The 16,729-nt window shown below is 45.8% G+C and overlaps 1 protein-coding gene across 1 annotated transcript in view; it reads left to right on the top strand.

The window, feature by feature from the left end:
- The window catches only part of LOC147717720 (E3 ubiquitin-protein ligase TRIM39-like), a 211,432-nt gene that overhangs the window by 168,555 nt on the left and 26,148 nt on the right, over nt 1-16,729 (top strand). Inside the window, exons 7-9 of the mRNA XM_086924503.1 lie at nt 1,329-1,355; nt 16,118-16,138; nt 16,232-16,258. Of these exons, the coding sequence (XP_086780629.1) occupies nt 1,329-1,355; nt 16,118-16,138; nt 16,232-16,258 (75 nt within the window). The remainder of the gene's footprint in view (nt 1-1,328; nt 1,356-16,117; nt 16,139-16,231; nt 16,259-16,729) is intronic.

Below are 16,729 nucleotides of genomic sequence, written 5' to 3' on the forward strand. Positions count from 1 at the left end.
GGTTGAACAAGTAAAATCCAAAACCAGGCCGGTAAAACCTGTTCTGATGGTCTACGACGCCAAAGCCTTGGGCGTAACACTCTACGGGGCTGAAGTCTGGGGCTTTGAGAGTCTTACCACCCTCCAAAGATCAGAGAACAGGTTTATGAGAGGGATCACCAGCCTACCCCAAAGTACACCACTGATTCCGCTTGGTTTGGATCTAGGTAGAAGATCGCTTAGTGACCGTGCCCGTCTGAGGCCAATCCTTTATTGGAGACGCCTATGGACCACAATGGAAATTAGGCACTACGCTGAGGGGTTCTTAGCACTAGCCAAATTAGATGTTTTCCATAAAATCACATGGTTAAAAATACTAAGGGACACCCTTGCTGAGCTTGGGCTCTCCAAACTATGGGAAAACCCCCTTGGGGAAGTATTCCCAAGTAAATCCACCATTAAAGAACTATATTGGAATTATGTCGACCAGAAACTTTGGAGGAGCGCATCCTCGGAATCTATGGGGGGCAAATTTTTGGAAATTAAACAAAGACCTTCCTTAGAAAAATATTGGGACAGCATAACTGTCCCATTAGACAGGAAATTATTTTTCCAATTAAGGGCAGGTTCTCTCCCCCTGAGGTGCATGACGTCGAGATGGAGAACTAATAGCGACTCATGTTGTCCGTCATGTGGGGCCCCTAAGGAAAGCATCGCACACTTTCTTTTTTTATGCGATGCTTATGTAAATCCAAGAAATTCTTGGCTGGCACCAGTTTGTAGGAACCTCGGTGTCCAAAGTGGTGTTGAGGGGCTGAGAATTATTTGTTCCTCCACTGAAATACCAATTGTAGTTGGAACTGCTAAATATCTGGGGTGGGCTTGGTCTATAAGGAGGAGGGCTCTATCCTCTAATGTGTTATGATTCTTATACTTTCCTATGTACGACTTATCCCTGCAGACAACAACTGGGAGATATATATGAATTTTAAATATGTTAAAAATGCGGCTAATATGTATGGTATCAGCTCCTATTGTATAAACTTAGGAATGGTCCGCAAATTGTAGGTTGCTATATTGTAACATGCATTTAGTTTCCGCATATCATGAAAAAGCTATTTTTAACTCTAACCGATAACAATTTTTATTTTATATATCATGTATTTTTAATTATAAAATTATTGTCATACGATGTTGATGCTTTTAGAAATGTATGCATTTTTATGTGTGTGCTTTTATGAGTGTATAACTCGAATAAAGCTTTTTCTATCTATCAGTATATGGAATATTTTCATGTATTTTATTTACTTTATCTAATTTTAATTACCCTCTCTTTTTCTTACATTTAGACGGAAGATACATCAAACCTGGTGAATGTGAGTAATATCCATGTACTCGGTGATGCTGTAGTACTTGTGTAGCCAAGGGTTACAGTGCCACATGGGGCTTCAAAGGAGTTATGTGCTGGTATTACCTAAACTCATTGAGCACTTACAGCTTTGTGCTCTAGGACTCGAGTTTTCTGAGAAATAATCAGCTAGGAAACTAAAGTGATGTGCTTGCTGGCAGAATTGTTTAGTTCAAATATCTTTATTCGATTGTAAACATTACAATCATAAAAGTACAATTCATCGACATACAGTTAAAAAACAGTCCGGATATTTCAATTATAAAGTACACATTTCTTTAGACAATGTAAAAAGTAAAAGCAGCGGGCAGCATAGGCATTTTAAAAATATATAAAATATATAAATAATTTCAGTACAATAAAAGATTAAGAAATGCCCTAAGGCATTAACAACGTAATTATCCCTCCATGCTTTTCCTGAAAGTGATTGCTAATTTCAGAAAATTACAGACAAATAAAGTGCAATCGCATTTCAATAGTTGAAGGTAATAAAGTGCAGGTTTTATCTGTGCGAAATTCAGTTTTTTAAGGCAGGGCTTTAAATAGAGTCTTCGGGGTGTTATGTAATAAGGACAAATGAATAAAAAGTGTGCCAGATCTTGCGGAGACTTCCCGTCGCAGCCGCAAGCTGGCAACACCTCACCCTGATGAGCCCCACTTGGTACCGCCAGTAGGAGATGGAACAGATCAAATCGGAATTGTTTAGTTATCCGGTATAAGGTTTGATGTCTCTTCAATAGTGTCTGAATTGGATCGTTGTCAATGAGCTACCAAAGCAATACTGCTGTTTTAGTTTTTATATTGAACTTTTCCTGTTACCTGTCAGGGAATACACAAAATTCTAATAATGGAAAATAATTGACACCCGGTATGATCAGTGGATAACTTTGTTAATCAGACGTTAGATTAAAACAATTGCAGATTGGTATAAGAAAAGAAAAAAGGAATAGAGATTGGTTACAGGATTTCATATAGACCGATTACTTACCCAATCTAATATGGTCCGGGATTTTAAGATTGGCAGATCAGTCCGCATCCTCCAGCCCTGGGTTAATGTTTATTCTGAAGCTCAGACACCAGTTTAAAGAAAATGCATCTTGTAAAGGAATAATAGTTTATAAATTAACACAGCCAAACATATCAGAGAGCGCTTTGAGTTTCTTGGTGAGTATAATCCTACACCGTTTGGTAACAGTACACCATGTCCTTCACATTCCATGGCTTGACCAAGCTTAGTCAGCCTTCATGCAGGCAGTTGTGTCTGCAGAGGCCATACGAGTCCATGACAAAGACTGATGATGTAGCAGTGATGGGTACAAGCCACATTGTGAAAGAAGGTATGGGAAAAATTTCCAATGCTTTATTTGAATGTAAGAAAACAGGAAAATATCTAATGGCATTTAATTACTAAAAGCCTAATTTAGATGTGTGAGCAGAACTGCCAATCGCTTCGTTGTTGGTAAGCTTGCCTCATCAAAACACACTGTGGTAGACATGGGGTTAAAAATCATTGGATTTTATGCAGGCTTTCAAAGTCTTATCAGCTCTCCGCTCCATCCATGTGAAGCATGATGGTCCCAAACAAAGAATAATGCCTCCGAGTTCATCATAGAAACTAGTGGTTTATACTGAAAACATACCCCTCTTTGGGATAGCTGACCTGCTATCACTTCCATGCTTCTCTGGCGTGAGGAAAAACTGACAACAACTGAAGAATCCTTCAGAACGGCAACGGATTCAGTTGAAGTGGTGCTGCCACCAAGCCAGCCGCATGGTGGGAGGTCTGCTGTAAGCTAAATAACAACCACCTCTATCCCCTGGAAACTCCCAGTTTTTACATAATAGAGGAAAAATCTATCTGTTGCCCTCTCTGCATTTATTTTTAAACATAGAAAAGATGAAACGGGTACTTTGATTACTTAGTCTTTTAAAGTGAAAACTGTCACTACAGGACTTCTGCTTCCACTTCGGTGAAAAATCGGGTCCTTGATTGAGGTGGGCGGAACCCTACTCAAGTAACAACCATAATCCTTGTCAGGGTGTGTTAGAACTGGGGGTCTCTAGTTGGCAGAGGTAGGATCCACTGTCCAAATAGGGACCCTTGCTTCTAGTCAGGGTAAGGAGGAAACCCTCTGAGATAACCCTTGCTCACCCTCTAGGTAGCTTGGAACGAGCAGTCAAGGCTAATCAGAAGGCAATGTGTAAAGTATTTGTACCAACACTCACAGTAACACAGTGAAAACACCACAAACTGACTCCACAACAGTTTAGAAAAATAAAGGTATTTAATCTAAACTACACAAGACCAAAACGACAAAAATCCAACATACACAGTTCAAGAATATGGTTGAAAAAGAGTTCTTAAGGTTGCGATAAAAATAATCCACAGTTGCGTGAAAAGTTCACAGTTGCGTCACGTTTAGCCAACAGTACCTTTAGATGCGACAAAGTTCCAAAAGCAGAAGCTGGTGCGGTGGAAAGCAAGCGATGCGTTGCTCCCGAGACCTTGGGGAGGCAATGTGACAACCCCGCTGCGGCAGGGGCGTGTTGCGACAAATCCGGTCTGTATGGGGAGGAAGGCCACTTGTATGGATTCCGGTGCGTAGGTTCCGTAGGAAGTTTGTTCTCGCAAAGGCGCGATGCGACAATCTCGTAGGGGCTGCGATGATCTCTGGGGCGACGATGCGCGATCCAGCGGCGATCTCTCTCTCTCTCTCGCAGCTCCTCGATGCGATGATCTGCGACGATGTTCGCAGCGACGTGATGCGGTCCGCAAGCAAGCCGTGCGGCGTTCTCACCCAGCGACGACAGGCTCTGCGACGACACTCGCAGCGATGTTAATCTTTCCGCACCGGTCTGGTGCGTCCCGCAAACGAAGGATGCGACGGCTCTTGTAGCGGCAACAGGCGCTGCGACGATCTCGGCCTTCGTAGCGGCGGGAATTTCCTCGCACTGTCGGGGATGCGCTCCGCAGCGAGCGATGCAATAACTTTTCTGTAGCAAAGTCTTTAAATCTTGGTTTCTAGCTTCCCAGCACAGGTACAACACATGGGCCACGCAATCCAGGAAGGACAGAACTCTCTCAGTAGAGCTCAGGGGAAGCTGGGGTTGAAGTCCCTTTGTCCCTGGGACTTCAGAACAGGGAGCCAGCTCTTCTCAGGCCCTTGGAGATTCCTTCAAGCAAGGGGACACAGCACAAAGCAAAGTCCTTCCCCTCTCCTTGGCAGCAAAGCAACAGCAGGGCAATCCAGCAGAGCAACAGCTAGACAATCTTCCTTTTTCAGTTTCAGCTTTCTCCTTGGCAGAGGTTCCTTCTTGATTCCAGGATGATCTAATTTTCTGTCAGAGATCCTGTACTTATACTCCTCCAAGTCTTTGTTCTCTTTGTGCAAGTGGGCCCTGAGCCCGATCTGAGCCAGTTCTGGCTGTTCCTTGAGCACTTTGTTTTTCTGGCTTCTCCTTTCCTTTCAGAGTGAGGGGCAGGGTCGTCAGCCGCCCAGCAGGAGGTGGAGCCAGCATTGTGTAAGGCAGGCACAGCCCTATTCAGGCCCAGGTGCTATCTCCTCCCACCATTCAAGTTGCAAATGCAGTCATTCAGCCTAGGGCTGACTCAGTTAGCCTCCTGGGGAATCCCCAGCCCCTGTCACTCTCAAACCAGACAGTCAATACACAAACAGGCCAAGGCACACAGAAAGGTCAGACAAGAGAACAGCAACTTCCTAAAAGTACTGTTCTCAAACACAGGATTTAAAAACAACCTTTCCTAAAAGATGTGTTATTAAATTCTGAGTTCAGGGATACCATACTTTTATGTCCTACCTTGGTCCTATAGGAAGATCCGCTGGTAGCACTGTAGCCAGCATCCCCCATGATAACCTTTGGAGCAAAATAGCCTTGCAGCAGTGAAAAACGAAAATGGCTGTAATTCACTACCAGAGCATGTTACCTGCACAAGTATATGCTCTACCTTTCACATACAATGCACCCTGCCCAAGGGGGTACCTTGGGCCTTCCATAGGGGTAACCAATGTGCACAAAAAGGAAAGGGTTAGGCCTGGTCAGTGGGGACACTGACCAGGAGGACATGGCAGTTCACAGACTGCACACAGGCACTGCGGTGGCAATCCTGAGACACCATTTTAGGGTTACTCATGTGGGTAATACATTCATTGCTCCAGGCCCACCAGTAGCATTTGTCATCACCAGCCCTGGCTTATCCAGTGCACTTTACTAGGGACTTCATGGTGGTACAAATATGCCAATCATGTACATCCAATCATAATAACAATTTACACAGAGAGCATATGCACTTTAGCACTGATCAGCAGTGGTAAAGTGCGCAGAGTCCTATTGCCAACAGCCACGGGTCAGGAAAAATAAGGGAGGAAGAAGCACAAAGTTTGGGGATGACCCTGCAAGAAGGGCCAGTTCCAACACCCTTCCAGCCTAAAGCCAAGGTAGACCAAACGATACCTCGATAAGATTCCCTGATTAAAGCGATGGAACACTGAAACTGGCCCAAACAGCAGGGCACAATTCCTGTTCTACGCCGACCTGAACCTAGTTGGATCACTCGATCCATACTCTCACGGTCCACCATGCCAATCCATGTGGGACCCTTCTCAACTGTGGACACCACCTGTGCAGCACCTAACCTTAATTTACTCACAGGTGTGTCCCAACAGACAGACAGCAAGCCACAGTGACCACCAACAGTGATCAGGGATGAGACCCAGGCCTCATGCTTCTCATGGCTCTCAAACCCTTGTGGTGTCAGAGGGTGGGGGGCAGTAGCCCCAGGTGCTTGGCACCCTTTGTCCACTCTCCCACCTGTCAGGTCAGGTCTAACATCCTGGCACTGTGCCACCAGTCCCGGACCTGTATCCAGCGGCTGGACAGGAGGCTGAGGTGGGCTTCTCCACACCCGGTCCTCATCTTCCTTGGGGATCTGTACCCTCCCACCTGGAGCGGTACCCCCTTCTAGAATAGTCGGGGCACCTGTGGCAGGTGTCCTGCACCATTCATCCACCAGTTCAGATGTTCTATCCTACAACTGGTATTCCAGGTCAGGGGGACCTCCCCGGACCTGGCCCTCAAACCTAGGCTCCAAAGCCTCCAGGTCAGACAACAACTGAACCTGGCTTCCCCACCCAGGGACCAACCCCTGCGGTGCAACAATAGCCCGGCACTCCAGGACTTCAGTCACAGATGTGCCCATACTGGTAGACCGTACCCACCTAGCCAACACAATGGCGTGGCCCAGTCCACCCCCAGGGTGAGACATCTGCCCCCTTTCCAGGGGCAACCCTGTCCTCCAAGACAACCAAGAACACAACTCTCCTACCAGTTCAGGACCTCCGTCCAGCAACTGATCTCCCAAACTATGGTTTAAGCCCTCCGGTTACACCGGGGTCAGAGGCGAGGATTCCCTCCCTCTGCACCCCCTTCCAGAGCGCTGCACCCTCCCTACTAGAGGGGTACCCCTGGGAACCATATTGGTCAGGACACTGGTTACAGATGTCCTTCCTTCCCGGTCAGGCAGATCCTGAACCTGGTCTCCCAACCCAGGGACCAAAACCTGTAGTTGTGCATTTGCCTGGCACGCCGGGACTTCTGGGGACTCACATAGTACCCCCTTGAGGGTGACACACAATTCATATGTCTTGTGACAGTCTGCCTGGCGCAGATCTCCCGACCCCTGTCCACCTGACAGTGCGCGAAGATCCCCCAGGACAGAAGTGGTGTCACCATGGTCACTCCTGGGAGACTCAGCCCTTCTGGCTGGCCCCTGACCCACTAGTTCTTCCACTGGGGATTCCTTCCCCCTCTCACCCCTCAGTCTGGACTTCTGTACCCTCCCAAATGGAGCGGCACCACCAGACACCAGAACTGATGGAGGCCTGGTTACAGGCACTCCCCGTTCACCAGACACTAGGAGATCGTCCTCAAATGGCCTACAAGTACCGTCTAGGTCCCCAACCTGGTTTTCCCTTAAGGAACCCTCCAGGCCCTGAGACTGGGTTTCGGGCACCGTGAGACACACCGTCCCACACTCACTCCTTCTCCACTGAAACCGGACATGAGCCCCTACACCCGTCCCACGACACTGAGACCTAACTGGGCTACACTGAACCTCTTCCACCTCACAGGTCGGGAAGATATCTGTGCCACTCCTTTTGGGATCACTCCCCAATGCCTCCTCAGACTCTCTGGAATCCACCAAGAGCTCAGCCTCCAACGCAAGCTCTCTGGGGCCAGAGAACTCACACTCCACCGGGTGTTGGCATAGCTCTGGAAAACAGGGACTTAAAATATGCTCTCCAACAAATGAATCACGCAGCCCCCCACAGTTGTTAACCAAGCTACTCTTTGGCTCACCCTCCAGTGCCTCACACAAGTACCCCACACCACCACTCTCCTGAGACTGGCAAGACAGTGTCTGACTGTCTCTGTCACACAACCCACACTCTTCTGGCTGGTCTTCACACACACACACCAAGGTTTCTACCATGGGGGAACCCCTCTCCCTGTACCTCTCATCTAGAGTCAGTAGAGTGGCCCTCCCACCACTAGGAATATTGTCCCCTGTGCCAGTCCCCCAATCTACTTCAGGGACACTGCACTCCACTGGAACTACATCATAAACCTGAAGCCCCTGGTGTATGTCTACCCCCTCCCTCAAGTCAGGCGCCACATCTCTGGGTGTTTGTACCTTTCTCTCCGCACTAGATATCATAATCATGCTGCCACCATCTGAGCTAGACTCCACCTCCAACTCATCAAAGCTTACTTCTTGAGCTACCCATGTTTCTTCTTCAGCTGAGACCCTCATGGCCTCACGCCTCTTGAGCTCCAACTCAAGCTTCCTAATTCTTAATTCATGGGCCAAGGTCAATTTCAATTCCTCCAGGGCACAGGCATGTTTGCTCTCCTCCGCCGCCCTTTCTTTTTCCATTTGCTTCATTTCCATTTCAAGCCTCAACATTTCTAACTTATGATCTCTAGCCCTTTGGTTTTCCTCCAACTCCTCTGGGGATAAACTTTCAGCTGAATGGTTGCTGCCAGCCCTTGAGGCTGCTCTGGACACAGGCAGATCCTGTGGCCTGAAACCATCCCTTTGTGCATCCTCATCCACTTCTACACCACCGGTCTTCCCAGCCTCTTTGGTCTCCCACCAGGCCCTTAAGGTCTCCTGTAGCTCCTCCTTCTTGGAGCTGCGCTTCATGGGACATCCAAAGCTCCTGCAGAACTGCCTGAGTTGCCCTACTTTGTAATCCCTTAACATTTCAATATCAAACTCCAGTTCTGTAACATCACATGCTGGTTTACTCTTCTGAGACATGATGCTTGGATTCTTTCAGGGTTACGATTAAAAATAGAACAAAAAATAAAAAACTCAACCGTAGTATGCGGTGGCGTAGTGGTCTGCATTCACTATTGATGTACACCAATCACTCTGGGTCTAGTGCAAATAAAAGTTCAAATCCCCACCGCTGACCAACAATGTTAGAACTGGGGGTCTCTAGTTGGCAGAGGTAGGTACCACTGTCCAAATAGGGACCCTTGTTTCTAGTCAGGGTAAGGAGGAAACCCTCTGAGATTACCCCTGCTTACCCTCTAGGTAGCTTGGCACGAGCAGTCAAGGCTAATCAGTAGGCAATGTGTAAAGTATTTGTACCAACACTCACAGTACCACAGTGAAAACACCACAAACTGACTCCACGACAGTTTATAAAAATAAAGGTATTTAATCTAAACTACACAAGACCAAAACGACAAAAATCCAACATACACAGTTCAAGAATATGGTTGTAAAAGAGTTCTTAAGGTTGTGTTAAAAATAATCCACAGTTCCGTGAAAAGTTTACAGTTGCGTCACTTTTAGCCAACAGTACCTTTAGATGCAACAAAGTTCCAAAAGCAGAAGCTGGTGCGGTGGAAAGCAAGCGATGCGTTGCTCCCGAGACCTTGGGGAGGCAATGCGACAATCCCGCTGCGGCGGCGGGCGTGTTGCGACGAATCCGGCCTATATGGGGAGGAAGGTCACTTGTATGGATTCCGGTGCGTAGGTTCCGTAGGAAGTTTGTTCTCGCAAAGGCACGATGCGACAATCTCGTAGGGGCTGCGATGATCTCTGGGGCGACGATGCGCGATCCAGCGGCGATCTCTCTCTCTCTCTCTCGCAGCTCCTCGATGCGATGATCTGCGACTATGTTCTCAGCGACGTGATGCGGTCCGCAAGCAAGCGGTGCGGTGTTCTCACCCATCGACGACAAGCTCTGCAACGACACTCGCAGCGATGTTAGTCTTCCTGCACCGGTCTGGTGCGTCCCGCAAACGAAGGATGTGACGGCTCTGGCAGCGGCAACAGGCGCTGCGACGATCTCGGCCTTCGTAGCGGCGGGAATTTCTTCGCACTGTCAGGGATGCACTCCGCAGCGAGCGATGCAATAACTTTTCTGTAGCAAAGTCTTTAAATCTTGGTTTCCAGCTTCCCAGCACAGGTACAACTTCCAGAGGCACCACACATGGGCCACGCACTCCAGAAAGGACAAATCTTTCAGTAGAGCTCAGGGGAAGCTGGGGGTGAAGTCCTTTTGTTCCTGGGACTTCAGAACAGGGAGCCAGCTCTTTTCAGGCCCTTGGAGATTCCTTCAAGCAAGGGGACACAGCACAAAGCAAAGTCCTTCCCCTCTCCTTGGCAGCAGAGCAACAGCAGGGCAATCCAGCAGAGCAACAGCTGGACAATCTTCCTTCTTCAGTTTCAGCTTTCTCCTTGGCAGAAGTTCCTTCTTGATTCCAGGATGATCTAATTTTCTGTTGTCAGGGGTCTTGTACTTATACCCCTCCAAGTCTTTGTTCTCTTTGTGCAAGTGGGCCCTGAGCCCGGTCTGAACCAGTTCTGGGTGTTCCCTGAGCACTTTGTTTTTTTGGCTTCTCCTTTCCTTTCAGAGTGAGGAGCAGGGTCGTCAGCCGCCCAGCAGGAGGTGGAGCTAGTATTGTGGAAGGCAGGCACAACCCTATTCAGGCCCAGGTGCTATCTCCTCCCACCACTCAAGTTGCAAATGCAGTAATTCGGCCTAGGGCAGACTCAGCCAGCCTCCTGGGGAATCCACAGCCCTTGTCACTCTCAAACCAGACAGTCAATACACAAACAGGCCAAGGCACACAAAAAGGTCAGACAAGAGAACAGCAACTTCCTAAAAGTGCTGTTCTCAAACACGGGATTTAAAAACAACCTTTCCTAAAAGATGTGTTAATAAATTCTGAGTTCAGGGATACCATACTTTTATGTCCTATCTTGTTCCTATAGGAAGATCTGCTGGTAGCCACTGTAGCCAGCATCCCCCATGATAGCCTTTGGAGCAAGATAGCCTTACAGCAGTGAAAAACGAAAATGGCTGTAATTCACTACCAGAGCATGTTACCTGCACAAGTATATGCGCTACCTTTCACATACACTTCACCCTGCACAAGGGGGTACCTTGGGCCTTCCATAGGGGTGACCAATGTGCACAAAAAGGGAACGGTTAGGCCTGGTCAGTGGGGACACTGAGCAGGAGGACATGGCAGTTCACAGACTGCACACAGGCAGTACCGTGGCAGGCCTGAGACACCATTTTAGGGCTACTCATGTGGGTGCACAATCAGTGCTGCAGGCCCACTAGTACCATTTGTCATCACCAGCCCTGGAACACCCAGTGCACTTTTACTAGGGACTTCATGGTGATACAAATATGCCAATCATGTACATCCAATCATAATAACAATTTACTGAGAGAGCATATGCACGTTAGCACTGATCAGCAGTGGTAAAGTGCACAGAGTCCAATTGCTAACTGCCACGGGTCAGGAAAAATAAGGGAGGAAGAAGCAAAAAGTTTGGGGATGACTCTGCAAGAAGGGCCAGTTTCAACAGGGTGAAACACAAAAAGACCATTAACCCTCTGGTAGCTTGGCACAAAAGCAGTCTGGCTTAAATTAGAGGGAATGGGTAAAGTATTTATGCACCACTCAAACAGAAATAAAGCGAGAACACTACACCACACCAATTTATACAAATAGAGTAAAATTTTATGAATGATTTGAGATGGAAACAACAAAAATCCAATCAGTAGAGCCAAGGATATGTAATTTTATATATTTAGGAATTTATCGTGGCTAAAAGAACAAAGCGCTAGTCGAGGTCGTCTGGTCTTATTTTTATTTTTTTTATTTTTTTTATTTTTTTAGATTGTCCTCATACCACCGTAAGCGTCTGCAATCGCAACATTAGACTCATTTAGTCCTGAACGCCCGTGGACCATGTTCCTGCATACACTACGAGCCGCCAGGCCTGCTTCTTTGTACGAGGTTTGGTGTAATCCTTGGACGATCTTAAACCAACCTTAGTGCCTTTCTCCAGCGCACCAAGGGCGCCCAAACGTTACCTTCCGTACGGTCTAACCCTGCGGTTGCAAGTGCGGCTCTAAGCCACTTCTCATATAGGGGAGCAGCTGGATCTTTCCATAATATGCATAGTTCCCTGCGGGCCAACAGGATTAAATTTAAAAATAGGCCAAACTGTGCTCTAGACATGGAATTTCCAAGTGAAGGATTTAATCCAAAAATAACTAATGCTGGGTCTAAATTGATCTTTTTTCCAAATATACCTGATAGTGCCTGTTCTACGTTCTCCCAGTACCCTATAAGTTGGGGACATTCATAAAACATATGTAGATCGTCATTTAGGGCACCTGGGGGTTGGGTTGTCTACAAATTTAGCAACTTTATAAGGGGTGTAATAAATCCTATTCAAAGTATTAAAGTGGTTTTTCTTTGAGGCAGATTTTACGAACTTATAAAGGTTTTTGATAGACGGAAGAAAGTATTCTGCAGCACTATTTTCTAATACTGATGTTCTCCATACCATGTATGGTGGAGGAAGTTCTATATCTTCTCTATCTAATAGGTACCTATACCATACTCCAACTTCCTTTTTAAAAGGGGTGGGATTTTGCAGTTTGAGCTCTATTTCCCAGTTTCCGCCAATATTCTTATTTTCTGCTGCAAAAAATGAGCATAGTTGTATATATTTAAACCGTGAAAAAGAATCCCCGATTCTTGCTTTCAGGACCTTTCATGGATAAACCCCATCTGCAGATATTGGTTCTGACCATTTACCTATACCTTGAAGTTCTATTGGCACTGCCAGAGCATCCTTCAAGCACTCAGGGAGCCCAGGAGAATCCCAGATTGGGGCAAAGTCTGAGTAGTATTTTACACCCCATCTAGTTTTCAAATTTTGCCATACATAAAGTGCGGTCCGGATGACCTTCAGTCGGACTTTCTTGAAGAACCTTATGGCTCCAAATTTGGACAAAAAACCTTCTCCACCTCCCTCCTGTATTGCCATTGTTTTTGAAATCATACCCCAGTTGTTATTACAAGGACTGGTCAAAAGACTTCGGATGTTTTTAAACTGAAAAGATAGGCAGTAGCAGAAAATATCCGGTAGTGCAAGGCCCCCCTTAAGTAGTCTTCTCTTCAGCTTTTTCCAGGACAGTCTGGTGGTTTTGTTGGCCCATACAAAACTAACGATCTTACTTTGAATTTTCCCGATAAGCTTAGAGGAGAATTTGAGGGGAATAGCGCTAAAGAGGTATGTTAGCTTGGGCAAGATTACAATCTTAACTATATTTACACGCCCATATATTGTGAGTTTGAGGTTTCTCCACCTGAGGAAAAGATGGTCAATTTCCTTTATCACTCTATTTAGATTAGTCAGGGGTATGTTTATCAGGTCTTGCTCTATTCTGATTCCCAAATATTTAAATTCTGGCCCTTCAAGTCTTTCCCAGCCATCAACTCCCCAGCTCATTATCTCGGTCTTAAGAGTATTTACTGCATAACCGGAGAATCTTCTGAACTCACTTAGGGAGTGCTCAACCTTTGGGAGGACCTCAGTGGGGTTTTTAGTGTGTATTAACAGGTCATCCGCGTATAGAGCAAGTTTAATATTAAGGTCTTGCACCCGAAAGGGAGTTATTTGTGGATCTAGCCTGAGCATTTGCGCCAGCGGCTCTATATGAATGTTAAATAATTGAGGTGAAATCGGGCACCCTTGTCGGGTGCCTCTCCTTATTTCGAATCTAGATGTTAGTTTGCCATTTAGAAGGATATTGGCAGATGCGCCGTCATAGCATTTAATTAATGATCATATAAAGAGTGGGCCAAATCCCATGACTCTTAGAGTTTCCCAGAGGAAGATCCATCTAATGCGGTCGAACGCATTGGCAGCGTCGTACGCTGCTACTGCTAGTGGTTCTGACTTTGCTATCGCTAAATCTATACAGCCGATTAATTGTAAAGTCTGTTCCTGTATGTGAACCCCTTCTGCTCCTCTTCTATTACCTGTGGTATCACCTTGACCAATCTCCCTGCCAAAACACTTGTAAAGATCTGCGTTAAGCAGGGAGACTGGCCTATAGGAGTCCGCCTTCAGTGGGCTCTTACCAGGTTTTAATATAAGGACGATAGTTGCTTCCTTCCAGGATGGGGGTATTCTCCCCCAACCTATATATATGTAGTTAAATAACTCAAGAAGTCTAGATGTTATTGCATCCTCTAGGATTTTATAGACTTCCCCTGGAAGTGTGTCTGTCCCTGCTGCCTTGTTGTTTTTGATTTTAGCAATATGCAATTGTATCTCTTCCTCTGTTATTGGTCTTTCAAGCAACTCTTTGCTGTCAATGGTCAAACTCGGCAGATCTATATTATTAAGCCACTCTTGGGTGCAGTCGTCTGGTCTTGCAGGCCAGGGGAAAAGTCACAAGTTCAGGTCAACCACAACGGAGTGCGGGCCGGATACTGGGTCCAGGTTAGTGCAGCTGAAAAAGCTACCTTCTCAAAGTCTGGTTTGCGCTTTTGCAGGCAGAGCATTGCAGATCGTCGTCGCTGTAGCAATAAGGTCCTCTTAGGCATTGCTGGAGCTTTATGTTAGCGGCCACCTCAGGCTGTTGATGCTGTGGTGCAAACTGCTGATTTCACATTGCTGATGATGGCTGTATCGTGAAGGGTCGAGTTTATGAGACCTTCTCATTGGTGGTCATGCTGGCGGCAACATCTTGGTGTGAACGAGCCCAAAACTCAAGATTTCTCTCACTCTGATACCAACCAAGGGCCCAAGACCTGGGTAGGCACTTTATGGCAATCAGGGGCTCAATCTTGCTGAGGTCAGCAGGACTCAGGCAGACCCATAGCAGGTGCAGGCAGGTCCAGTGCAGCTGGTCAGCTAGGCATGCACAGGCATTTGCAAAGAAGCCTCTGCAGCATGTTAAGTCCCTGTAGCTCTGAACAGGTCAGTCAGTTGACCCTTGGAGTCTCTTCAGGGAGCATGGGAAGAAGGAAGCAGGTCCAATCTTTCATAACTGATATATAATCTGATTTTACTATTAAAAATGGTTTAAAATTTCAATTAATTAAAAACAACCTTGACTTTCCTACCTGTCCCCAATAAAAAGTTAGCACATATTCAATTTAATAAGATAACAAATGTAAAAGATTTCTCTACCAGGACATACAAAACTTATATGTAATAAAAAGGAAGGTTAAGCCATGGCAAAAGGCTTGATGACCCAAGACATGTTTTAAAGGGCTACTTAAGTGTGTGGCAAGTTGAGTGCTACAGGCCACTTGTAGCATTTAATTTACAGGCCCTGAGTACAGATAGTACCCCTTTACTAGGAACTTCTATGTAAATCAAACGTGTCAGTTGGGTGAAAGCCAACTTTACCATGTTTAAAGGAGAGAGCACAAGAACTTTGTCACTAGTTAGCAGTGGTAAAGTGCACAGAGTCAAAGCTATCACAAATTAGATCCCTATTGCCAGAAAAATAAATTGATACTTATGCTTAGCTGAAGAGGTACTGCTTTTGGTCAAATTCTTATTTTTACTTTACACAACTCTGTTGTCATGAACATTAGAAAATACATATAGTAATCAATGTCACAACTCGGTGTTGTGAGGAAAATTAGAAAATGTGTTAAATAATCAAGGTCACAACTCAGTGTTGTGAGAAATTTTCAACAATGTGTGAAGTAATCAATGTCAGACAAAAGGAACAAAGGTGATCTTGAATTATAAAACAATAGGAGAGGTGACAATCTATCAGGAAATTTAGCAATAAAGATGGCCAGAAAAAGACAAGGGGCCTCCATTTTAAATATGTTGTTTTCTTATCGTGTAGCAATAGTTCTGACCTGCTAATATGAGACAAACCTCTATCAAGTAATCAGATTAGTAACCAGAGGTGTGGAATTAGTAGTCTATCTACGTTTAATCAATGAGATACAATAGATTAGTCAACTGCAAGAGAAAATATGGAAACCACACCAGTGTGATTGCTCTTATGGATATTTACAAGTAAATAAAGTGAGTGAATATTGACTAACATCCCCTCACCCCCAAAGGTAGTACCTACTCCTCACCCTGTACTGTGAGGATTTGGAGGATGCAATAAATTCTGGGATTCATCTTTCCCTTGGGAATCTGGTACATCACCCCTGCATGCTCACTAGTAAGATAGTGGGTGAGGGGTGGAAAAATGGGACGGATGAGGAGTAACAGTTGGGGGGAATGGTGAGTTTTGATGGCAGTAGGATTGTTTCAATTTATTGGAGAACAAGTAAGAATGGACTGATATGATTTGGGATCTAATTTATCAATTCTTTTTTTATTTTTAAATACAGCTACTTTTCCTGCAGAACGCGGTAAGTTTAATAAATATTAAGAAATGGTTTTGTAACCTAATCACCATTGTCGGATTTGATTTTACTATTCCTCCATTTTCTTCTTACTTTCAGAGTGGAAGTACATTAGAAGCTGGGCAAGTGAGTAAAAATCATTTATTTTGACAGTCACAAACTCTTAACCTTGGATGGAGGCTTCCAGAAATTTAGAGTTACTGGTAGGGCAATGACAATGCGGACAAGGCACATAACACAGTGGGAGAGTACAAAAAACATCTGGGTTCATAGAAAATGAGGAGGAAGTGTTAAGACTCATTTGGAGCCACACAGAGGTGACCCAACTAATGTAACAATTATTACATAAATTGCCCCGGGGAGACAACAGGTGTTCCCTCGGGAAGGAACCGCCCCAGTCACCACAGCATTCTTCGGATGCGGGGGACGGTGCCGAGGGCGTGGTCTGCGGAGCAGAGCTGGCAGGCGGGGGTGTAGAGGCTGAGTCATCTGTTGAGGTACGCTGGTCCGGTGTTGTGGAGTGCCTTGTGTGCATGGGTGAGGAGCTTGAAGGTTATCCTCATGTTGATGGGGAGCCAGTGCAGGTTTTTCAGGTAG

The sequence above is a fragment of the Lissotriton vulgaris genome, chromosome 5 (assembly GCF_964263255.1).
Source record: "Lissotriton vulgaris chromosome 5, aLisVul1.2, whole genome shotgun sequence".
NCBI lineage: Eukaryota > Metazoa > Chordata > Amphibia > Caudata > Salamandridae > Lissotriton > Lissotriton vulgaris.